Consider the following 27204-nt stretch of genomic DNA (forward strand, 5'->3'; position numbering starts at 1 on the left):
TCATTAGCATCAGTTTCTCTCTTGTCTTCGTTGCCTTGAAGCCAGATTTGCTTTTGCTTTCCTCAATTTCACCACCAAGGACAATCCCAGCTTCGTTAAATGAGTTCTCTTCGATAGCGGGATGAAAGGAGGATGACTTTCCCCTGCCCTCCAGGTTAATCCCCATGACTCTCAGCCAGAGAAATGCTACTCATCTGTCTGGTAATTGCCATCATCAAGGAGGCTGAGATCGAGGAAAACGAGGGACACTGAGCTCTCTGTAAAGTAGGATTCTAGTCCCAGCTCTGCCTTCCCAACATGTCGTGCGATTGGAGCTTGATCCACATCTGTCAGTTAGACACATTTAAGGGCGTGCTGTTTTACTTTTGCCTTTTAGGTCAGGCTCAGCTACCAATTTTGGCTGTTTTTGGGCAGTTGTAGCCTAGCGGTTAAGGTAGTGGACAAGTAATCAGAAAGTTCTTGGTTCAAGCCCTATCGCTGCCAGTTTGCTGCTGTTGGGCTTTTGAGAAAGGCCCACTGTATAATGTCACAGTACTGTAGGTCGGTTTGGATAAAGGCTTCTGCTAAATGAACAATGTTACTGGGCAGCTGAACATACTTGGAGGAGAACTTTCACTGCCATGATTTTTGTCTGAGCAGCATTTGTATCATTCCCTTTTTTATATGTATAATTTACTGACATAAACTTGACTGTTAACATAAAATATTGCAGTTACAACAACCTGTCTGTAACTTTACTGTATCAGTATTAGTTCCTTTACAGTCGACAGAGCCGCCCTGGACTGATGTGTCGCCCCTGTTTTTCAGACCCCCATTTTATTGCTGTCCTTGGTTTGTTCTAGGTTTCATATCTTGACTGTTTTCCAAGTGTCTGATTGTGACAACCAATTGCATTTTTACCGTACGTTCAAACCAACGGCGATGCGACACGACAAAGCGACAAACTGTCATTCATTTGCAGTTAGAGCTGGAGATGTCTGGTGCCACAAGGCGGAACAAATATTAGCATCGTAAAGTGGGCAGAGCTTGTCACGCGAAACAGTTGAGCAAAGTTTAACTTTACACTGATCAGCCATAACATTAAAACCACCTTGTTTTTACACTCTCTGTCTAATTTATCAGCTCCACTTACCATATAGGAGCACTTTATGAGCAGTTCTACAATTACTGACTGTAGTCCATCTGTTTCTCTGCATACTTTTTTAACCTGCTTTTACTCTGTTCTTCAATGGTCAAGACCCCCACAGAGCAGGTATTATTTAAGTGGTGGATCATTCTCAGCACTGCAGTCACACTGACATGGTGGTGGTGTGTAAGTGTGTGTTGTGCTGGTATGAGTGGATCAGACACTCACTGTCCACTCTATTAGACACTCCTACCTAGTTGGTCCACCTTGTAGATGTAAAGTCAAAGACGATCGCTCATCTATTGCTGCTGTTTGAGTTGGTCATCTTCTAGACCTTCATCAGTGGTCACAGGACGCTGCCCATGGGGCGCTGTTGGCTTGATATATTTTTAGTTGGTGGACTATTCTCAGTCCAGCAGGGACAGTTAGGTGTATATCCACTCATACGAGCACAACACACACTAACACTCCACCACCAGGTCATTGTCACTGCAATGCTGAGAATGATCCACCACCCAAATAATACCTTCTCTGTAGTGGTCCTGGGAGAGTCCTGACCATTGAAGAACTGCATGAAAGGGGGCTAACAAAGTATGCAGAGAAACAGATGGACTACTGTCAGTAATTATAGAACTACAAAGTGCTTCTATATGGTAAGTGGAGCTGATAAAATGGACAATGTGTGTAGAAACAAGGAGGCGGTTTAATGTTATGGTTGATCTGTGTACATCTGAAGTCTAAATAGCAACTTGCATAATTTCCACTATACTTCCCAACTAAATTTTAGTCAGACAGATTAGCAGATCAGTTAGACTTTACAGTAGCCACATCAGAAGACGTTATATGTAGTAAGACACAGCTGCCAGCATTATACTCTAGATTATATAAATTCTTGAACATATTCTGATCCAGTACTGCCGCTTACTTTGTAACATTCCACCAGAACAAAACACGTCAACAGGCCGCAGCATCCTGCAGCCTGTGTTCTGTTACTCAACCCCATACTGAGAACATTTTCCTTAATGAGCATTTTTATACGCTCTCATAAAGCACTCACACAGTTCTACCTGCTACGAGAAGCTTCAATGTCCTTTATACCAGGCACCTTATACTCATTAAATTCATAGTGGTGTATGTACTAGCTGATGAGCTTTCCTAGCTGAATTCTGTGGTGTAACTTTGCGCATGAATCATTCATTTACTGTTTGCTTTATTATTCGAGGGTAATCATCATCCCTCGCTGTTATTTGTTGAATAAGGTACAATGCAATGCTAGGGAGTAGAGTATGATGAAGCCGTGGGGTGATGGATGTAGACATGCCGCATGTATTCTGAAAAACAGCTTGTTTGTAGGTGATGCTGACATATCCTACATTCTTTATTCTGAATTTGCCTTTAAGGTTATGAAATCACAAATATTGACAAAGATGGGCAGTTGAGTTATAATAGGCTGCTAATAGCAATTGCAGTAAGCAATCATTTATGGTATAGTTAAGGCCCTACCTAATTCACGGATGTAAAAATCGCATTACAAAATGTAAAATCAGCCTTTTCCTGTGTAATATGCAATATGCAAAAGCTCAGGAACACAACAGTGGCACATGGCAGAGTTGGGGCTTAAACCAGCAACTTTCTGATCACCAGTTCAGTCCCTTATCCCATGTGGTACTGAACTACCACTTTTTAAATAACCAAAACAAAAGTGGTTAATCACTTGCTTCCCTCACTGGGTTTCTATTATTTTGTCCCTGTACATTTACCGAGCAGCTCAGATGACTCATCTCGGTCCTTTGTCGTTTCGTGAATCACTCGAGTAGACGTGCAATGGACCATACTACATAAGCAACATAATTAATGTCAAACTGTTAAATTCAGACCCATGTCCCCAGCAGAGCCAAACGCCCAACTGTCATCATTAACTCACTGTGCGCACGCATGTAATTTCCCAGGCCGGAGCCACCAGAGCCGTGTTTCTTTCACTATCAGCACTCTCATTACTCAGACACAAGTCTCCGGCGTGGTGGAGTTCACAGCACATCAATGGTGCTGTTGCATTCTTGGATACAGATTCCTCATCACCCAGGTGCAGGTTCTCTTTGATAGCTTGGCAGAAAGGCCTGCTTGAAAGCAATCCAAGTCAAGGGCTTCTGCGAGAGAGGAATGATTCACCTCTTATTCACTTGATGAAAAGATGGTCGGTGGAGATTGTGCTCCCTCCCTTTCTATTAGCCGTCTTCTTTCTTTTTAGAGTTAACCTTTTTAATCCTTTTCTCTCCCAAAGGCTGCATTTACTAAGGCTCTTCAAACGATAGATGCCATAGTTCACATTATTTAATGGATTTTCTTTTAGAGCTTGAATGATGTGTAATTGTTGTTTTATGTGCTGTGAATTATATATCTGCTGATAAATCTCATGCATATGCATGGTTATTGATCTTAAATTAATTAACATTCACAGTATATTTATAGTTATATTATATTAACAGTCCTGCTTAGGTTATGCTTGGACTGCTATCCAGAAATGCTGGCAATGTGTCTTTGTTTCTGTACACAAATACAAATAGAGTTTCCGATCAAATATATTTGTGGTGCCAACGGAATAGCAATTTTGGTTCCCTAAAAAAAGCTGGAGCTGACCCCCGCCCCGATTGAGGAGAGCGAGACTGTAAAAGCCCCCTCCGACACGTGTGCAGTAGCCGACTGCAACTTTTCACCTGCACGAAGTGAGTTCATATGCGGATCAGCTTTGTGCACGGAGAGCCACACCCTGATCAGCATTATTTATACTCTGTGTGGACGCCATCAATCAGCCAGCAGAGGTTGTAATTGGCTCAGTTATGAGGAGTCCCTATCCTGCTTATTCTACCTAATGAACGACAGCCAATTGTTGTTCATGTAGCCGCCCAGCCCGGCCAGATGGCAGAGCTGATATCGATACGATGTATTCAAGATTCCAGTTCTGGTGTGCTAGCGTGATTCATGAACCTGAGCAGCCGCTGCATTAGATATTTTGTTTATGTCAATTTTTCTTCTCTTCAAACATTCATGGTGATAAATTATTCTTTTTTTTTATTATGACATTAAAATAGCTAATAATCCAGCCACCCAATTTGTTATTTGTGGCAGATTTTCTTCTGGTGTCATTGTTTTAAAATATACACTGTCAAGTCACATTATAATGACCAATTCATTATGGTCTGGGGAATTGTTTTGTGGCATTTTCTGGGCCCATGCATCCATGTGGAAGGCACTCTCAACCGATTTGGGTATGAATCTATCCCTGCAGATCTTGTACACCCAAACATGCTGATTGGGATCTTCCAGCAAGACAATGCAACATGTCACATGGCTGAAAGAGCATGACCAAGATTTCCAGGTACTACCCTGGCCCCCTAATTCCCTAGACTTGAACCCAATTGAGCATCTGTGGGACCACCTTGATCGTCTTCTTTGCTCTATGGATCCTTCCCCACACACCCTCCAGCAGCTGTGGGATGCAGTGCAGTCAGCATGGCTCCAGATACCTGTGACAACCTACCAAAGAGTCACTCCCAGTCCATTTAGCTGTTGTCCGTGCTTCACACAGCAGTTACTCTGGTTAGTTTGTTTAATGTCATGTTTTACACTTTTGGTTACATTCATGACAGGAAACGGTAGTTTATCTTCACACAAGGTTCATCAGTTCACAAGGTTATATCGAAAACAGTCATGGACAATTTAGTGTCTCCAATTTTACCTCACTTGCATGTTTTTGGACTGTGGGAGGAAACTGGAGCTCCCGGAGTAAACCCATGCAGACATGGGGAGAACATGCAAACTCAACACAGAAAGGACCAAGAACGCCCCACCTGGGGATCGAACTCAGGACCTTCTTGCTGTGAGGCGACAGTGCTACCCACTTAGCCACAGTGCCGCCCACTCTGGTTAGTAGCTGGTGGTCATGATAGTGTGACTCGACAGCATGAAACGACCAGGGCAATAAATATTATCACCATACCTAACTAATTTTAGTAGGTAGTACTAGTTGGCGGGATAGTTATTATTATACCCATCATATTCAACGTTGGTGCAACAGAGAGACTATTTACATGGAAATTGTAATTAAGCTCTCATAATGCCATAGCCATGTACTGCCAGGAGTCTGAAAGAGCATAATGGCACTGTAGTGTCCTCCTACTAGCACGTTGGTCTGCTCAATGCTGTTGTATGAACAAGCCTGCACCCCCCAGGTCAGCAGCTGTTATGTGAAAATGGAAAAATGTGAAAAGCTTCTGAGAAAAAGCCAAAGAAAAAATAAAGAAAAAGAAATAGACAGAGTGTGAGATAGGGTAGAGGAGGACTTCTTCCCCTCCAAGGCTGTAGGGTGGAACAGATGTGTCCTAGTTCTCTCTCCAGGCCATGGTGGCCCTGACGAGCACGGCTACTGACAGGACAAACGGGCTGGAAGAATTTTGGAAAAAAAAAATGGAGAGCTTATCTCGTCAGTAATAAAAACTCCATGAAATTGATTTGATGCTGCTAAGCTACTCCTGAGTGGTGTTTTTCACCGTTAATGCAAAACAACGAGCTAGCACAGTCTATTAATTAACCCACCTAATTACTCTCACTTCAGCAAAGTTAATCTCTTACTAGGGCTTGCTCGATCCACTGCACAGGTCTGGACTTGTCCTAGTCTACATATGTATGAGGTAACGTGATGGGGTTTACTTGAGGTGGCATTTATTCATCCTCTTCTATGTTTTATCACTGCTTTATTCTGGTCAGGGTTGCTGTGTGTCCAGTTTTCACAGAATTACTGGGCTCAGTGAAGTAACACACACAGGACAGGACTCCAGTTTATCATTTTTGTATGTTGACGCTCAACTAACTGACACCATTAATAGGGATTCAAACCCTGGATCCCAGCAGTAGTGGGCCATCTCTGGTGTGCTAGCGTATTTTACCACTGCGCCACCTGAGCGCCCTGTTGCAAGAGTTTAAATTTAAACTGCTTTACCTTACTCTTGCTATATGGCCCAAGTATGAGTTATTTATTTTATTTATTAGGATTTTAACGTCATGTTTTACATACTTTGGTTACATTCATGACAGAACAGGAAGTTACTGGTTACACAAGATTAATCAGTTCAAGTTTTTAATGTCAAACACAGTCATGGACAATTTTGTATCTCCAATTCACCTCACTTGCATGAAAACTGAGCTCCTGGAGGAAACCCACACAGACACAGGGAGAACATCGAACCTAGGACCTTCTTACTGTAAAGCGACACTAAGAATACCCTGGACAGTCCTTCCTGAGATCCATCTTGATTTTCATTAGGAAAACTATATTTGACTCGCAGGGGTTTTTAATTTAAACTGCTATACCTTGTTTGGATCTTGCAGTACGGCCCAAGTAAAAATTAAAAGAAAGTAAAAAGACAATTGATATTCCACTTGTATTAGTGACTATGTAGGCTTAAATCTGAGTCAAAGTGGAGAGTGAATAACTATAGGTTAAAACTGTAACAACAAATCAACCCACAATTTACCTGTCTATTGTTACTTTGTATTGTACTGTAAGAAAGGTAGGATTTTTGGAGGTTAAATTGTTTAGGCTTGGCCCATTAGTTAATTGAAACCATTTAGAATCAGAATCAGAATCAGGCTTTATTGGCCAAGTATGCTCACACATACAAGGAATTTGTTTTTGGTTACACAGATGCTTGCAGTGCACGAAAAATACAGTAAAGACAATCTTATTCACACAGCTCACACTCTCCTTCCACACACATTCATACCCGTAAACATAGAAAACATTTGTAAACATTTAGCATGTGCAATTTACATTGTGGTTTTAAAAAAAGGTGCAGTTTTGTGCAATATAAAAACTATAGAAAATAGAAAAAATATATAAATAAAAAATGGAAGTAAAAGTGAAAATCCTGTGTATGCTATTACATAAATTAAACAGGTAGTTTTGATGTGCAAGTGTCCCGAGCATTAACAGTACAGTAGTGTTCAATTGTTCATGAGCGTAATGGAGTTTGGATAAAAGCTTCTCTGTAGCCTGGTCGTTCGGGTCTTCATGTGGCTGAAGCGTCGGCCTGATGGAAGGCACCGAAACAGGTGATGGCCAGGGTGAGACGGGTCAGTGATGATTTTCTCTGCACGCTTCCTGGTTCTGGAGGCATGCAGGTCCAGCAGTGTGGGCAGCTTTACACCGATGGTCCTCTCTGCAGACTTGATAATGCGCTGCAGTCTCTTGGTGTCATGTTTTGTGACAGCGCTGCCCCACACTGTGATGGATGTGGTGAGGATGGACTCTATGATGGCTGTGTAGAACTGCACCATCAGCTCTTGGGGTAGGTTGAAGTTCCTCAGCTGGTACAGGAAGTCTATTTTCTGTTGAGCCCTCTTGATGATGGAGTTGATGTTGCTGTCCCACTTCAGGTCCTTGGAGATCGTTTTATTGACATTGACCCGGAGATCGATTTATTGACATTTACAAAATGTTTATGTGTTAAAAAGATTTAAAGAATGTGTCAATACAGTCAAACATGCCTTTGTATGGAAATGATTTGGTGTGGAAGGACTGAGGGACATTTACAAAACCTTAACCCTAACCCCTTTTGAGATTAATTGGATTGCTAATTGCGAGCCCTCCTGCACAATTAGTTACTGACCCTACTAATGTGATTGTGTCTGCACACACTTATAGCAGGAATGAGAAACTATCTCCACATTACATGTTTTTTTGAATATGATCAGCTGCTCACACACTTTTGGCCCTGTAACGTCTAGATAAATAATGTCTGCTTATTAGAAATCAAACTTATAGAAGACGCCATTGCTGCCTGAATGCTGAAACAGTTTAATGAAGATGTAAGTTCTCTTCGTTACCTCTACAGCAAATCAGCCTTATTGTTTTGTTGTATTGCTAATCTTATTCCTGACTTTGCTTTGATTAGTCATTATCAGCACATGAAAGGTCGTTAAGGCCACTAATATCAGGGTTTGGGGGTGGGCGTCTGCGTTGAAGAATAGGAGGCAACCCATAAGAGACAAGGCTAATTACAATTCATTTCTCTATCTGAACCCGGCCATCTGCCAGTGTCACCCTCTTATTGTCTATTGGCTCTCAATCATGAATGGACCGCCGCTGCCGAAGATGTGCGTTTTAATTAGAGAGCTGCTGTATAATTATATTTATATTTTAATGATGACTTTGACAGAGAGTTTGAGTGGATGTCCTTCATTGTTCAATGGAATTATAATATTTAATTATGATGTTTGAACATGTCAGATTTAGGTGCTTAAGTGGTTTTCCATCTTTTGGTGACATGAATGTGTGTGAACGCACACACAACTATCGTAACTTTTTATACACTGGATTATTACATAGTCAGAGGTTATTATAATTGTGTTTTGACATTTTTACAAAGACCTTACTATCTAATAGTATGTACACTGAAGTGCCAGAAAAGGTGGTACAACAGGGGACTGTAGCGGCTGTAGTGGCTTTATAATGGTACAGGCTTTGTTTAGCTGGCATTACACGGGACTCTTGGTACATCTACAAACACCTCTGACAAGTCAATGCTACGTGTGGCTCCATTTCTGACCCATTCTGATGAGTTTGGCTTCTTCCAACAGGACAATGTGCTGCCACACACTTCTAGAAATGCCGAATTATTAGGGAATGCTTATCTAAGGCACCAGAAAAGCAAGACAGGTTGCCAGTCTATCACAGGGCAAACACAGATACACACATTTACACCCATACACACTCATACCTAGGGCGAATTCAAGACTGACTGCATGTTTTTGGACTGTGGGAGGAAACCCACAAGGACACTGGGAGAACATGCAAACTCCACACAGAAAGGACCTGGGAATCGAACTTAGGACCTTCTTGCTGTGAGGCGAGAGCGCTACCCACCAAGCCACCGGGCCACCCACCCATGTTTCAGCACAGTCTAATTGTAAATAATTAGATGTAATTCTATGTACGTTTTTGACCGTATGGAATAGCTCAGGTTTGTGGAACCACAGCAACCCTGACCAGAATATAGTGGTGATAAAACATTAAAATAAACTTTTCACTCATATTTTAATGCTGATGATATGATTTGTAATGAAAAAAAAAAAAGAAGCATTCTATTAAGATTGAGAAAATGCTAAACAGAAGCATGTTCACTAGTCGCCCCAGACTTTTGGCTACCACTGTATTTAAGTTTTAATGTCTTCTTATTTATTTTATTTATGTCTGGTTGTTTGCACACGAACATTTGTACACACCAATTTGTCTTCTCATTCTTGCTTCATAAGAAACATATTTCATTCGTGGGACTAATAGATGCCTAAGGTGAATTAAATAGCACTTGGAAGCAAACAATTAATCCCAGACGCCTAATCTGATTATAACAACATAGATGGCCAGTAAAACAGGTCTCGTCTGGGCCTCCTCTTAAATCACCCTTGCTGTCTGGGCACCCCAGGCATACTATAGCAAAATATGAATTATGCATGTGATTGATACCTGAGTTTTAAAGCATAACTCACCATGACTATGACTATTAGAAAATGAATTTAATAGTAATTCCCTAAGTGACTCCAAAGTTTTATACAGATGTAACTTTTTCCCATAATCACTGTTGTGCTACCGATGTTAGTCATGGACTAACACGCTACTCTTCTGCTTTGGATAGATTTCACGAGTCCAGTAACATGAGCGGCTGTTAGCGGCACGGCAGCATCTGCTGTTGTTTCGCTCTGCCGTTCCTGTTATGACAAGGTTTTGCGTCGGGCTACGGGAAGCCTAATTGCACATCTATAAATACAGTCTTGCTGCTTTGATTTAGAGTGTTAACTAACGAGTGAACCGGCGTCTCATAATTCTTTTAGAGCGGTAGAATCGATGGCAGAGAGTGGAGAAACGATCCTCATGCTAAGGGTTACGCTATAGTGAATGTTTATACATTTTTCTAAACATTTCATTGATTTGTGCATGTAGGTTTAAGTGCTGTACTGATTATGCAGTACACTCACACACACACACAAATAAAAGAAACATAAATAAATCAAAGGATAAACACTACAACACAATGTAGCTCTGTGGTGAAGGTACAGGACTAGTAATTAGTAGGTTGCCAGTTCAGGCCCCACCACTGCCAACCTGCTACTGTTGGACGCTTGAACAAGGCCCTTAACCCTCAGTCGCTTAAATGTATTGATACATAATTGTAAGTTGCTTTGGATAAAAGCATGATGCTTTCAGGCATGGTACAGTTAAGCTGTGGCATAAATAAGTGTGTAATTTTCCTCATCCGGTTTTCCTGATCAGGGTTGCAGAAGGTCCAGTTCCAACCAGAAACACTCAATGCAGGGCAGAAATACCCTGGACAGGATAGCAGGGATTCGGCCCTCACTCCCTTCAGACACAGCCAGTCTTGAATGTGTTGACGTCACCTCTGCTGAGACTAAAACACAGATTTCTTTTGCTGCATTCAGTTGTCCCTTAATTCATACTAATCTCTTTGTCCTTTCCTTTGAAATGCACCCTAAAAGCTTGATGCTGCCACCACCATATTTTACCATCAAGAAACCAGTTGACGTGCAGTGTCTGTTTTCCACCAGTCACAGTGCTTCCTTTTTGGCCCAAAGAGTTACAAAATCGCATACGCATACACACAGTACGTTCTATATTTGAGTCAGTGCGCACTGCTCGGCCGTTAAAGCAGTAAGCTTTTTCAGTACAGTGTGCAGTACGCACGCGACCTCGTATGCACTACATTCGCCATCTTACCAGAGTCACGTGATGCAGGCATCACATCACCACAGTTAGAACAATTTTTAAATCAGACAAAATTAACTCCACAAAGCTACTCATAATGTTTTTTTTAGGGTTGTACTTATTCATAAAGTTTTCAATTTTGGTCTAACTCCGACTCTCCGCTTTCTGCCATCTTTCTTCTTCCGCTTCGAAAGCCTTTGCAGCTCCAGGTGAATTATGGGATAGATTATTGGATCGCAGTTGTGCTGTGTTTGCGTACTCAAAAATGGCTGCACAAGCAGTAGGTCATCCGGGTACTTTTCGCGTTCTGATTAATGAATGCTCCGTATTCGGACACACTACCCGCTCTCGCGTACTGCTATCGCGTACTGTTCAGTATGGAAGTATGCGATTTCGGACGCAGCCAAGGTGTGCAAATACTTTATAAATCTATTGTGACCCTTTGTAAATGCAATAAAAACAAAATTCTGTGATTTGTTAACTCTCTTAAACCTTTATTTACCTGACAAATGTTCAAAAAATGAATTTTAGTTTAAAAAAATTTAAATGGGGCAAAATAAAACTGAAAAAGTTATAGAAAATTTGTGTCACCATTTTGAAACATTCCACAATAAGCAGGTGACCTGGTAATAGGTAAGGGTATCATGATTAAATAGAAAAGGAGGATTCACCAAAGGATCAGACTTCGTGAGCTAAAATAGGTCATGGCCCAATACTTTGTGCCAAACTGTGTGAGAGAATTAACAATCAGTTATTAACAAAAAAAGAGATGTTTTTAATGTGAAATTGCAATAAATTAGTTGTTCATTATCTACTGTGTGTGGCATGGTGGCTCGGTGGATAGCACTGTCGCCTCACAGCAAGAAGGTCCTGGGTGCGATCCCCAGGCAGGGTGGTCCGGGTCCTTTCTGGGCGGAGTTTGCATGTTCTCCCCGTGTCTGTGTGGGCTCCCACAGTCCAAAAACATGCAGTCAGGTTAATTGGAGACACTACATTAACCTGTAGGTGAATGGGGGTGTGTGTATGTGTGTGTGTATGTGTGTCTGCTCTGCAATGGACTGGCACCCCATGCAGGGTGTTACTGTGTGCCTTGCCCACATTGAAAAGCTGAGATAGGCTCCAGCAACCGATCACCCCCCCCCCTCCCCACCCCCCATGACCATTTTGGGATAAGTGGTTAAGAAAGTGAGTGAGATTATCTACTGTAAATAATATTAGGAAAAGATTCAGGTGTATTCCATGTCAGTGTGTCCTTCCTTAGGGTACTTAGGTAGTTTGTTTTCCTTCCATTTCCCAAAATCACACCTAGGTGTAAATAAGTGAATGAATAAGTACATAAAACACTCTTTGATGGTTTGGCACCTAATTCAGGTTGTGCTTTGTCTTTTTTCTACTGTTCGATGGGGTTGTTTGTTAACCAAAGCAGTGGAATTTATATGGCAATCATGTAGTATATAATATCTAGTGCCCACCCTTTCCAGCTGTGCCCCTTCTGCCTCTGACTCCCTTTGGCTGTCCTACAGAACATCATTCTGTTAATACACTGGTAATGCCCTTAAGACGCCCGCTAGTTTTATTGCACTTAACAGGATTGCCGAGCTCCTAAAAATTCAAAATGCGTTTGAAATCTGGTCATCGTATCTTTAAAGCCCTTCTGCATTCGTAGCCTTCTGCTGTGTGCTCTTGGCAGATAAGCACGGAATGAAGCTATAGCAATCCATGCAGAAATGCTAAAGAGTGCATTAAGTCCACTGTAGCTTAGTGAAAATAAAGAATTTCCTCTCGCAGAGATCCCACGGTACCCGCAGGCGGCAAATCACACTGCGAAGAAATAGTTTGTGACAGAACTGGCATAGAGCTAGATTAAACTTACGCTATCTGTCTTTGCTTTCTCATTGATCCACCAAGTATTTCTTTCTTTTCTTATTTTCTGTTCACTTTCCACTCACCTCTGCCATTTGCTTCAATTTCTTCAGTTTAAAGTCATCGTGTTGATCTTTTTGAGAGTACGTGTAAAAAATCATGAAGGACTTGGGAATTTAATGATACAGCTAAATGGTTATGGTACTGGACTAGCAATCAGATGGTTTCTGGTTCAAGCCCCACTACTGCCAGATTACCACTGGTGGGGGCCTTGTGCATGGTTCTTACTACTCAATAGATTGGATTGTATTCATTCACAACTGTAAAATCAGGGAAAATGAGTCTTCAACATGGAACATAATTTAACCCAATGACCTGTATAGTATTGTATTATGAATTGTCACACTAGTAACTATGGGAGAAAAATGTTAATGTACACTAGAAGCATCAATACATAATCAATGGATACTTAAAACATGTAGATATGCTTAGGGCATGATTGCCAGTAGTCATATTCCAATATTCCAAGAATATCACTATAGTGGAATGTTACTGGAAAGTGGTGTACGTTCTGACCTCCAAAACCCAGTTCTAGCTGGTTTAGACCAGTTCCTATGTTCTAGCTAAGAAAGCAAGAAAACTGTTGGGAGTATAAAGAGTGATTATTTTCTTTCCTTCTTATCACACTCTCCAACTTCGTCAGTGTGATTCTTCTCTGCAGTCTTCTTTTTCTTTTTCTACGCATAATCCAGTCTCTGAGGTATTTAATGAAGGTTTTTTTTCCACCACATAACTGACGCTGACTGACTGATGACACAAGATAAGACTCAAATAAAGCAACAAGCAAATATTGGCAATTACTGTAATTAAAACACAAAATCATGGAATTAAAGCTAGGGATGCAAATTGTCATGATTTGTCAACCGATTTGCTAACACACCAATCTTATAGCTAGCTTATTTAACTTTAAAGACATCACAGTTTCATATTAACAAGTCTTTATACTTTATAAAATAAAATAAAATAAAAACCAAATTAACAGAGACAATGTGGCCGCTCAGGTGGCGCAGCGGTAAAAACACATGCTAGAACACAAGAGCTGGGTTCTCAAATACATTGTATTGTGTCTCAGCTCTGCCTGCAACATGAACAACGATTGACCTGTTGTTCAGATAGGGGTGGGATATTAAAAGCTGGACAGGGTCTTTCTAATAACTAATGTAATTATGACCTGCTGGTTGATTGATGCACAGAGAAAAGAGTGAAAAGAGCGCTCTCAGGGTGTGTCTCTTAGTACACAGTGCTGATCCGCATTGCACTCGTCGAAGAGTAGGTGACAAATTGCATATGGCTGCTGCCCACGTGTCGGAGGGGGCGTGGGTAAGCTTTGTTCTCCTCAATCAGAGCATTGGTGTAGAGGAAGCATGACACAATCGGGCAATTAGGTATAAAAGCAAGGCTGGGACTAGGGTCTTGTTTCTGTATTTTACACCTTTCACCAACTACAGTGTATAATATCATCAAAAGAATCAAATAATGTAGAGAAATATCTGTGTATGTTTAAAATATTTGACCCCAATACTTCAGTCAGAACTGCATTAAAAACCATTTGCTTGGGGTTTGCTCCTGTCCTGACTTAACCTAAATTAATAAATTGACTGGGATCAATTTCTCAATGGTATTCTCATTAGTTTTTATTTACTTGTAATAACACTACAAACCAGATTTGAATCCTGATTCTCTCGTGTCCTCTAACAAATCATCCGTCTATGTTGTTCTTGTTCAGGGTTCCCTGCAGCGGCGTACGGTCCGATGGCGGCGGCGGCAGTGGCAGCAGCACGTGGTTCAGGTAGGGGGGCCTGTGGAAGAGGCGGCTACGCAGCATACCCGCACAGCACAGGGCCAGGTAAACATTCTGGCCGGATATCTGTGTGCTGGCCGCTCTGTCCATGCTGCTGTTACCTTTAGCCGCCTCTGTCCTCTCACATACACATACACACTTTCATACACACACACATATACACATTTAGATCTAGTTCACACTAGCATAAATGAACATACATTGGCATTCATAGTCAAGAATGAATAGCGTTGTATGGAAATGGCAAAATGGCAATTGTATGTGTAGTGTCTAAACCTTAACATCCCATTGCTATTTTTATATATTTATTCATTTATAAGGCTTTATTCATGTGGAGTAAACAGATTCTTAATTTTTAAATATTTTAAGTCATTTTCGTGCAACACATAGGGCACTTAAATAATGGAATATTTACACTTTGAAGTGCACTATGCAGCCCATGTGGTGTCATTTAGGATTCATTCTTTGAGGAATGTTTGTTGGCTATAGTACAGAATGTAAAGCTACGTTCTACATTTATAATTATTTAATACTAATACGTTATTATAATTATAATTATTTTGTATAATCTTACGTTATTTTTGTCATTTTCAGTCAAAACTGAGCAAGAACTAACACACCAATCTGTTAATATTTATCCCGCTAATTTGATTTAATTTTTGAGTTTCAGTGATCGTTTGAGTCAGAGAATCAGAATCAAAGTTGATGAATCAAGAGTCATAAGAGCATGAATAATGCGATATTTAAAGAGTCGTTCAACCGTATTTATTTATTCACTTTCTTAACCGCTTATCCAATTAGGGTTTCGGAGGTGTGCTGGAGCCTATCCCAGCTTTTCAATGGGCGCAAGGCACACAATAACACCCTGGACAGGGCGCCAGCCCATTGCAGGGCAGACACACATACACACACCCTTTCACCTACAGGGCAATTCAGTGTCTCCAGTTAGCCTGACTGCATGTTTTGGACTGTGAGAGGAAACCGGAGCTCCCGGAGGAAACCCACGCAGACACAGAAAGGACTCGGACCGCCCCGTCTGGGGATCGAACCCAGGACCTTCTTGCTGTGAGGCGACAGTGCTACCCACCGAGCCACGGTGCCGCCCTGTATTCTCACCCTTTCAGTCATGACGTTTTTTATTTTAATTATTTAAAGTTAAATCATATATATAGCTAAAGTCATGTTTTACAAAATGATACCAGATATGTGACATAAAAAGAGAGGGTATTTAATTAGTGCTTAGATAAAATAAAATAAAATTAAAAATACCCCTGCATTCCAAAGAGTTATATCTTCTGTATATCTTATATGGCCAAAGTTAGGTGGACCATGAGCTTGTTATATATCTTATTTTATAACTGATATGAAAGCACACCCTCCTCCAACTGTAGCAGGCCTTACTCTTTTGGATTTAATTTAATAATAATCTGTGATAATTTATTGCCATTCAGTCATTTGTAATGTTGGACCAGTTTGCAATTCCAAAAGTGTTTGGTGGGGTATAGGTCAAGACTTTGTGAATGCCACTACAGTTTCTCTACATTAATATAATGCCTTTATTTGTCATATATACATATACAGGTGTACAGTACAACAAAATTCTTTTTTCGCATAGCTGGGGTCAGAGGACAGGGTCAGCCATTGTATGGCACCTATGGAGCAAACAGGGTTAAGTGCCTTGCAAAAGGGTCCAACAGTGGCTGCATGGCAAAGCTGGGATTTAAGCTCTCAACCTTTCAATCGATAGCCCAAAGCTCTGCCCAAAGGCTACCACTGTCCCACTCACACATGTCAGACATTAAACATATGTCTTTATGGGCATCACTATGCTCACAGTGGCACAGTCATGCCAAAACAGGAAATGTGTGGAGTAAGTGTGGCTGAAACACCTGAATTCAGTAAGCGGGAAGGGGTCCACATATTTTGGCCATATTAACTTAACTCAAATGTAGCTTTGTTGGCATGACGAAATATGGACATTCGTATTGCCAAAGCTTAGTTACATATTTAGAAAATATAATAAAAGGAAAATAGATTTAAAAAATAGATAATATACAATATATAATAGTATACTATAAAAATATATACTGTATAATATCAATATATATGTATTATAGAAACAGAAGCGTGCGTGCCAGCATTTTTTTAAAAACAAAATTTTTCATATTTGTATTAAAGCACAAAAACTACATGTACAATTGCCATTTATGTGAGGCTGCAAATGCAGAATGGATAAAAGAAAAAGCATTTTAAAGTTTATGTGTGCTAGTGTGAACTAAGCTATACACATGTACCTACACACTGATGAAAATACATGCACAAAGACTGCAGCGTTAGAACAAAATAGAATTGCATTGTTCTAATCCTCTCCTACCCTGCAGTCAGTATGACTAAATATACAGTAGGTTAGCTTCTAAACACTGACCTGAGACCAGTTTCTTGCAGAATGCAGGATGTGTACTGCAGAATCTGGTCTGAGATCAGTGTTTAGTGCCGACCTCTGCTCTGCTGTAGATGGAGTGTTGTTTTCCTAACCCCTCACATTGCCGTCCAAACCCGACTGTGTGACTGAGTATCTTAATTTCTCATAGTTTTAGCCAGTTCATGAATACTTAATTACTCCTCGGCGTACACCGGCCCTCGGACCGGGCTTTGATCTTTGATTGGACTGACCGGAATCTGTGAGGCTGCAGATTTAGCACTTGCCTTGCTCTCCTTCAACCTCAGGTATCGATCCAGCACTCAGATAGCTTAATCAATCAATCTGCCTTTGTCTGTAAGACGTGGTGATGCTTAAATAAATAAATGCAGGGAGGGGGGGCAGCTTACTCTCAACGCTGGCCTTTACTGTTGCAGCTGGCCTTTACCGCAGCGGGAAGTGATGGCCTTGTCTAATTGGCTGTCAGAAAGTGGGTTTTGAGTGCCAGTTTGATGCGGCCCTTTGACAGCTCCTAGCGATGAGCACACACTTTCTCCCCGCGCCGCGCACCATGCAGTACCGGCCCCGCTCTCACTCACTCACGTACGGTTCTTTACACCGAAGCTTGTGTGCACACTCTCTTTTGCAAGAAGCACACACTCGAGTGCACTCCAACGACACCTGCTCTTAAGCAGCCAGCCATCCAGCTCGGTGTAATTCGTAGACAGGCGTAAAAGTGGCTGTGCGCCGGGTCTGCCGGAGCTCAGCCGACGGAGCATGAGCCAATCAGTCATGCTTCTCCACTCAATCAGACGTGTCTGATTCTGATTAGTGAGCTGCTAAAGCGGCTAATCCTGAGAAGAGAAAAAAACACTGCACTTTGCATCTCCTTTCCATTTACGGGTGTGAAATGCAGCAGGCTCGATCAGAGAACTTGCTAAGCAATAAATGAGAAATGAATATCTCGGCGCTAACTCTAGTGGTGCACTTAGAATAGTGTGGAGTGTCTTAAGCACCATTTAACGATGCCAAACGGGCTGGACTCGAGAGATACCCAGGACTTAGGTTTGGACCATTTTTCTCCATTAGAGAGAAAGAATCGTGTTGAAATCTGACACAGCCACGGTGTCTTTTATAAAGGGGCAGAGGAAATCAGGTTGGTAAAAGTGCACTCGCTAGGCTGGCATTGATAGCGGACTGTGTGAAGCTGAATAACAAACTCTCTTCATGGCCGCACTGTGACACAAGCAGGAAAGCCATTGAGACAGAGTGCTGACATTTAACGATGACCTTTTCTGGGGACTTCATCATCTATTACCGAGCCGATCTAAGTGCCAGGATGAATTTATACACCCCTGCTGTGCATACATTTACTGCTAGGTGCAAGGCAAGATGCATTTGTGTGGGCTGTGAGTTAAAAGCCATTTGCTCAGAACCAAAGCTGACGTTGCCGCAAGGACACAGACGGATCCAGCTGAGTCGGACTTGGACGTAGTCTAGCTTTGGACCGATAGGGCAGGTCAGAATGTTTGGCAAACAACTAGTGAGCTAGTCACCAGTTCACTAGTTTTAGACTAAAATCTGATTCACATCAATATTCTGACCAAGACAACAGAGCACTGTTTGACGGTTGTGTATTAGAAAGGGTGTAGATACAGTTCACACTGGTAGTTCCCGCCTCATTCAAACAGGTCAACATAATTGACATGAAATATGGCCACTGTTTCTTTAATTTGCGGTTTGTTATCATAGCTATGCCTCAGCTCACCTAAAGCACTGCCAATCTAGAAAGTTTTCATTCATCAGTAGCATTTTTCCCTATGTAACCCACACTACCCAGATGTTGAGAGCACATTATGTACACTATTTCAAAATTGATTGCCATCTTTGGCACACTTTTAATAGCATCCTAGTCCACATTTTTAATAATTACCCTAGAATGATCCTTGGTCACAATCCTCGGTTACAATGAACTATTTCATGATTATGCAGATGTTTGTGGCATTACTGGATCAAAGACCTGTACAAAATTTCAGATAATGGACTTATTAATGGCGTAGGCATCGCTATGGAAACAATAAATAAATCTGCCCCATTTATACTAAAACTGTGGCTATCAAAGTAACTAAGGGTTGGTTTCCCAAACAGGGATTAAGGCTAGTCCAGGACTACATTTTGCTTTAAATGGAGATTCTTCATTCAAAATGCTGTGTAGTCTAGGACTAGGCTTAATCCCTGTCTGTGAAACCAACCCTTAGTGTTTAAATATCACAAATACGTAATGGTCAGATTACTGTTTTTGGGTGGCACTGGACTCACTGTGATTAATAAAAATGAATCAATTAATAAATGAATCAATGGGGCAGCACAGTGGCTCATTAGGTAGCAGATGTGTTGGTTTGCCATCAGGGTTTCCTCTCTCCTCCCAAAAAATGACTATTGGTAGACTGTGCTTAGGTATGAGCGGGTGCCTGATGTCTTGCAATACTGAGACTGAGTACCAAGTGCCCACCGTGGGCCAAATTTTAACAGGATAGGCCTAAGACCCACTAGGACCCTTGTACTTATACAATTTGGGTAAAATTAGGACACGATAAGTGGGTTGTTGTTTTTTCCCCCCATGAATCTGTTGTTTGCATCAGACAAGGTTATTTAACCAGACTTAATATGCTTTTTTTTTTGCCAGCATCTATCATTAACTTCAATGAATTGTTGAGATTGACAATTAGCTGTTGTTATTATTATCACCCTTTTAATTGATATCCATCTAATTCTCCTGTTTATGCTTTAACAATTCAGAAAGGGTGTAGATACAGTTCTATCACCTAGACCAGGGGTGCCCAATACGTAGTTCGCGCCTCATTCAAACAGGTCAACATGATTGACATGAAATGTGTCCACTGTTTGTTACCATAGATATGCCTCAGCCCGCCTAAAGCACCGCTAATCTAGAAAGTTTTAATTCATCAGTAGCCAGTTGGTGCCATTTTTTTGCATTTTTCCTTTTGTAACCTACACTGTTTGTGAAGATGAGTGTGCAACCAAGCACAAAGAAACTAAAAATGGTTTGATTCAGGCAAGAACACTGCAAAGACTACAATCTGACATTCATATAAAGTCAAGGGCCTCTACTGGACAATTTTGGAGCTTGCTGGTTGAGGAAAAATATCCAAACATAAAAAAATGTGCCACATATTTGACAGCATTTTTCAGATCAACCTACTTGAGTGAATCAGCCTTTTCCCACATGAAAATAATTACATTTAAATATTGGTCCACCCTTACTGATGAACATTCTGAAGCCTGCTTGAGGATTAGCACCAGCAGCTATTGTCCACACTACATAAACCTGGCTGATACCATTCAGTGCAAATTATCAGACTAAGGTTAGTGTGATTTTTGAGTAAAGCTGAATATCAATATAGGCAACTGAAGTGCATTTAAATAAGCTTCAAAGCTTTTTTGAAAAATGATGAGGCCAACCGACGGAAAATAGAAGATCTCAAGCCACGAAAGTATGGGCACCCCTGACCTAGACCAACAGAACGGTTGACACTCTTTCCAGAACTTAACAAAAAGAGAATATAAAAATACAGATGTTGATTCGGATAAGGCTTTACCACAGACCAGTACTGATTTAACTGAAAAACCTGGAAACCTTGAGTCATTTTCTCAGTTAAGGATAAAGAAAAACACTGCCCTTGCACAGATGAGAATCTGTACAAGCTGGAGTCACCTTGGGTTCCCCTGATACTCCTTTAATCCGAACGGGGCTAACAACAGCGCTTCTATTATTTGTGAAGTATACAGTATGTTTACAAGTGGTATCTAAGCTACAGTACAGTCAGGTTCATACTGGGTACTCACAAAGACTCTACACTGAAGTGGTTACTTGTTGGAGATGAGAACCGTCACATGATTTATTTGATGTGTTAAGCTAGTTAGATATTAGCAATCATTCAGGGAGGGAAGCTAACATCATGTACTGTAGATTGTAGAAACTGAAAGCAAAGGTGGGGCGAGTGTTGACCCCGCTGGTCATATCTCTGTTTCTCTCTTGCTTGGTTTGGGCCTGCTGAAAGCCAATGTGAGTCTGAGACACTAGGAGTTGCTCCCTAGACACTTCTGCTCATACTCCACTGGAAGGTTTGTCCTAATGCCCTACTTCCACTTCTTAACCCACACTGCTCAACCCACTTTCTTTTCTTTCAGTTTTTACCTGTTTTGCCCATTTCTTTCATTTTTTTGTCCCCTTTCTGTCTTTTGTGTTGAGTTAAGTTTGTTTTATCTTTAGATATATTACTTTCTTTTACTACATTTTACCTTGTTCCTCTGCCTGTCTTAAGACCTGTTTGTGACTGACTTGACTGCATGCTGCACTAGTAGTGCTCTCAGTAGAGATGGATGTAGATGTATGGTAGATCAAGTAGAAAGTATTGTGGCATCTAGTAAGGTGTGTGCATTTTAATGGTATGTATTACTGAAATACAGTAGACCCTTGAGTAACGAACCATTTACCATATAAACAATTTGGGTTATCTTTTTCAACTTAACGTACGAACACATTTCGGATTACGAACAGTGTTTTCTTTATTTTTTGTAAAATTCAATATTAAAATGTCCACAAAGAATGTGCAAATGAAGCGCAGTGGTGAGAAAATGAAAAAATCACTATTCGTTGTTGTATAATTAGTCCTGCCAGTAGCTGTCACTGTGTATCAGACAGAGGGGACAGTGAGTGAGAGAGAAGAAGGAACTCGGCTCAGTAAAGTATTCTTTCTTTCATGCAATTACACCTACAAAATACAACACTACTGAAATAAAGGAAATAATAGAGAAATATGAGAGTTATTGTTGTTTCTGGTAGATACATTTTATATAAAAAGAAGGAAATGTATTACGGTGTATGGTACAGCACACGTACTGTACTGAAATGTGATGTGTGTTTTATGTACAGTACTACTGTGTATTGTTGTTTATTATTGTTTATTACAGTAATGTATATTCTATAATTTTAGATTTAAGGGAAAATATACTTGTATTTATAACAAAAAAGACCATTTAAGACATTAGAAGGGTTAGGTAAGGGGGTGGTTTAGGAGGTCTGGCACAGATGAATTCTATTTACATTATTTCTTATTGGAAAAATAGGTTTAACTAACGAACATTTTGACCTAAGAACAGCCCTTTGGAACCAATTAAATTCGTAAGTCAAGGGTCTACTGTATAGTATAGATTTGCACGGTAGAGCTGCATTTGCACATGCAACACTGAAAGCATGGCACTTTGGATAGAAATAGTAAAATCAATATTCCTGCTCATGTTATATTTACAATCATCAAGCAAGTGTCACCTGTTTATTATAGATTGGGGTTTTTTTTCAGTCAGCAACTACAAACTAACTACAAACCTGTTGTTTTAAGCTAGTTGCATTGCAGTTTTATGTAAGACTTGCCAAAGCTGCAAATGCAACATATAATAAATAAAACTATGGTTAAAACTCTGGGCTGTAGAATTACAAACGCCTTGCTAACAGGCTTTTGTGCTCTCTGATACGTCACATCAAACTGAACCACAAATGGGGTTTAAATAGGGAAACACAAGGACAGGAACTAACTCAAAACAGGTGAACATAATAAAGGTAATTAGGGGAACACAAAACCGGTGGAAATACATAGACAATCAGGGCTAAACTTGGTAGACTGAGAATGGGTGGGAATTGGAGACAGGGATATTGAGCTGTGATTGGTGAGAAGTACTAACAGTAATGCACCTAATACAGTGTAGGAATCAATGTAAACTAAATTTACCAGCTAATAAAATAGATAAATAAAGTACAGCAGTAAAATAAACATTTCACTGCCCAATTCCCTAATTAAATGAATAAAGGAATATTAACCTTTGTGATTACACTCATAAAATAAAATAAACTATTTGTACTTAAATAAAACATGGTTTTTAACACTGAATTGCTTACACTGTTTTTGAGTCGTCTGAACCCTGCAATCTTTCTTAAGGCTAAGACGCAGAAAAACATGACTCATAATACAAAAGTTCACTTGGCACTGGAAATTCAGCAGAAGCACAACACGTGTGGGCTGTGATGTTACCTGGGCTGTGCATGAAGGTCTAGAGAAGGTCTATAGAAGAACTGGCAACCTTTTTACCTCCTACATTCAAGTAAACACAAAGTATGGGTTACTATAGAACAAAACTTACACATTTAACCCTTAAGCCCATCCAGCCACATATTATAGTAGTAGTAATAACAATTACAATTAAAACAATTACATTCTTCCCCTGCATATCCTTGCATGTTTGGAAGTTGGGGTCATAGCTCAGGGTCGGTCACTGTATGGCGCCCCTGGAGGTCAAAGGGTTAAGGGCCTTGGTCGAGGGCTCAACAGTGGCAGTGGTCAGGATTCAACCCACAACCTTCGAGTTGGAACCGCTAACATTGTTCTGGCTTCTGATTTACCAGTAAAGCATAATTTGTATGCAATTGTTGTTTTTAGGTGAATATATATATATATACACTGATCAGCCATAACATTAAAACCACCTCCTTGTTTCTACACTCACTGTCCATTTTATCAGCTCCACAATTCTACAATTACTGAATGTAGTCCATCTGTTTCTCTGCATACTTTGCTAGCCCCCTTTCATGCTATTCTTCAATGATCAGGACTCTACCAGGACCACTACAGAGTGGGTATTATTTGGCACTGCAGTGACACTGACATGTTGATGGTGTGTTAGTGTGTGTTGTGCTGGTATGAGTGGATCAGACACAGCAATGATGCTGGAGTTTTTAAACACCTTACTGTCACTGCTGGACTGAGAATAGTCCATTAACCAAAAACATCCAGCCAACAGCGCCCCATGGGCAGCGTCCAGTGACCACTGATGAAGGTCTAGAAGATGACCAACTCAAACAGCAGCAATAGATGAGCTATCGTCTCTGACTTTACATGTACAAGTTGAACCAACTAGGTAGGAGTGTCTAATAGAGTGGACAGTGAGTGGACACGGTATTTAAAAACTCCAGCAGCGCTGCTGTGTCTGATCCACTCATACCAGCACAACACACACTAACACACCACCACCATGTCAGTGTCACCGCAGTGCTGAGAATCATCCACCACCTAAATAATACCTGCTCTGTGGTGGTCCAGTGTGTGTCCTGACCATTGAAGAACAGCATAAAAGGGGGCTAACAAAGCATGCAGAGAAACAGATTGACTACAGTCAGTAATTGTAGAACTACAAAGTGCTTCTATATGGTAAGTGGAGCTGATAAAATGGACAGTGAGTGTAGAAACAAGGAGGTGGTTTTAATGTTATGCCTGATCGGTGTATAGGGCAGTTGAAACCTAGCGGTTAGGGTACTGGACTAGTAATCCAAAGGTCACTGGTTTAAGCCTCACCACTGCCAGGTTGCTGCTGTTGGGCCCTTGAGCAAGGCCCTTAACCATCAAATGCTTAGACTATATACACACTTTGGATAAAAGCGTCTGCTAAATGTAATTATTGTAGGAACTGGGAGACAAAACACACAAGATCTCATTTCTCACCCATTTTTACAGTTTCTATGCAAACCCACCCTTGGTAAAAGTGCTTCTGTGTGTGTGTGGGTTTGGAGATAGAAATAGATGAAGGCAGACTGAAAAAGCTGGTGTCACTCTCTATTAGCTGCTGCATGTGGAAGGACAGGCGGTTGTCCACAGCTGTGTGTGAGAGTCCGAGTGTCCTGCTAACCGGCAGCAGGTGCAAACCAATCCAAGCAGCTTCTTTAACGTCCATCCGTCCGAGGAGAAAATATGAATCAGACCCCATACTCATGCATCACCCTTCCTGATGAAGACGGATGTGCATTTCTCCGTCTCGTAGCGAGCTGTCCACTTTCCCTCTCCATCTGTGCGCCACAAAGAGAGATCCACGAGCCGAGCAGAGGCTAATGACGAGTCTCGGAAGATTTGAGATATTTGCTTGATTAGATATAATATTTATAATTTAAATGTAATTATCTGTGGACTATTTATGAGATGTCATGTGCTTTAGAGGAAGAGCTGGTAATGATAATTAGTCACCTATTGGCTACAAGGGGAAGGGAAAAAAAAAACATCTGAGAATAGGGACTGAGAATCTCTGGAGGCAGTGAAGGCAGCGAGTAATTTTTTAAACATGGCATAGGTGGAAATGGAAAAGCTAATTGCGCATGTTCATAAATCCCAGGCTAATTTCGGAGAGCGTTTGATGAGTTCGCTGACACTCTTTAACAGGATTTAAGCAAAGTTAACTTCTCTTACGGAAAGATGAAGAGATTTAGTCGCTTTAATAAGATAGCGTCACATCTGAGAGAGGAACTGCTGCTTTAGTGCTTTTAAAATTCTCTCTTTTTTCTTTTTTTCTTTTAATTCTAGCGTGGATTCCCTCTTTAACATTCTCTGATGGATTTACCGTGTCTGACATTTCTGCCTACAGTACATGATTGTATGAAATGCTATTTTCAAGGCCGGCTGTGGTCCTTGCGCTTTGCAGAAAACTGTTTGAAAGTCACCGTGCGGAGCGTCAGCTTTTTCTTGCTTCCTATCACGGAAAGCTACTTTAACTGGCAGTATTTTGCTGGCCTCAGCAGGCTAATTGTGGTAATGTAGTGCTGACGGGTCAGGTGTGAGCTATTCGGAGTCCGCCGAGCCTGATCCAGCTGCAGAAAGCACCGCAGCTTTGCTTCTCTCCTTCATTAACACTTTATTTTGTATTAAATTGCCATGCAAACACATTTTATGTGTTTTTGGGACTTTTTTTTTTGCCAGATTAACAGAAAACAGTGCCAGGAACATATAGGACAAAGCAAAGCCTGAACTTTTTTAAAAGAACTACTAAGTATGTCACATTTCCATGAACCTTCTGACCATTTTTTGAATGAATACTAAACACATTTATAGAAGTGTGTTAGTCAAATGGAACATATACTAGCCAACAGCTGGAATATTTGCTACTAATATTAATAATAGTATATACAGTCAATTCTATAAGCAAATAGTGACGTTTCACTGAACTAGATAGTGTAAATGTATTTTACATACACATCGATGAGGCATAACATTATGACCACCTAATATTCTGTTGGTCCCCCTTTTGCTGCCAAATCAGCCCTGCAGCTGTGATGCACCATGTATTCTGACACCTATCTATCAGAACCAGCATTAACTTCTTCAGCAATTTGAGCTACAGTAGCTCGTCTGGCAGCCTTTGCTTCCCACGGGCATCAGTGAGCCTTGGCCGCCCATGACCCTGTCGCCGGTTTACCACTGTTCCTTCCTTGGACCACTTTTGATAGATACTGACCACTGCAGACCGGGAACACCACACAAGAGCTGCAGTTTTGAAGATGCTCTGACCCAGTCGTCTAGCCATCACAATTTGGCCCTTGTCAAACTCGCTCAAATCCTTACGCTCACCCATTTTTCCTGCTTCTAACACATCAACTTTGAGAATAAAGTGCTCAGTTGCTGCCTAATATATCCCACCCACTAACAGGTGCTGTGATGAAGAGATAATCAGTGTTATTCACGTCACCTGTCAGTGGTCATAATGTTATGTCTGATCGGTGTATAATTTTATTATTATTATTATTATTATTATTATTACTACATTAAATGTTAAATTATTTTATTAAACAACACACCAGGAAGGTATAAGAAAACAGTTAGTAAAATGTCTACAATTCCGAAACTCTAACTAGGGTTCTGTTCATAACCACAATACAATCACTAACATTAATTTCTTCAGACTGTCTGGTTATTATTAGTCTTTATTTCATTATTTACATATTTTTCAGCCACAACTAATGTAAGATCAGGACATTCTGTATTTATTTGTTAACGTTCTGTACACTTTTTATTAGTTTGCATTAACTGAAATATGCCACAGCTTAATTATTTGCTGAGGTAAATTCTTACCTGCATTTCCAGCTTCAACATGTTTGATTTGAACCAGCCACAGTAAAAATAAAGACAGATATCTGCTAAGTAATTAAAATAGTCAGTAATTACATACACTCTTTTTTTCGATTGTTCCCCCCAATTTTCTCCTCTAATCTAGTCGTATCCAATTACCCTTATTGTGTTACGCTTCATCTCTACCAGTACAACCCT

The 27204-nt window shown here is 40.7% G+C and overlaps 1 protein-coding gene across 7 annotated transcripts in view; it reads left to right on the forward strand.

The window, feature by feature from the left end:
• The window catches only part of msi2b (musashi RNA-binding protein 2b), a 451597-nt gene that overhangs the window by 387308 nt on the left and 37085 nt on the right, over window positions 1-27204 (forward strand). For 5 of the 7 annotated variants that reach the window (XM_063017232.1, XM_063017230.1, XM_063017229.1 and 2 more), the window contains exon 11: window positions 14551-14613. The exons of 1 other annotated variant lie outside the window; for it this stretch is intronic. In XM_063017232.1, coding sequence (XP_062873302.1) covers window positions 14551-14613 — 63 coding nt within the window. Of the gene's footprint in view, window positions 1-14550; window positions 14671-27204 lie in introns of all 7 variants that reach the window. One more of the 7 variants, XM_063017233.1, reaches the window with a different exon arrangement.

Source organism: Trichomycterus rosablanca, chromosome 20, assembly GCF_030014385.1.
Source record: "Trichomycterus rosablanca isolate fTriRos1 chromosome 20, fTriRos1.hap1, whole genome shotgun sequence".
In the NCBI taxonomy this organism is placed as follows: domain Eukaryota; kingdom Metazoa; phylum Chordata; class Actinopteri; order Siluriformes; family Trichomycteridae; genus Trichomycterus; species Trichomycterus rosablanca.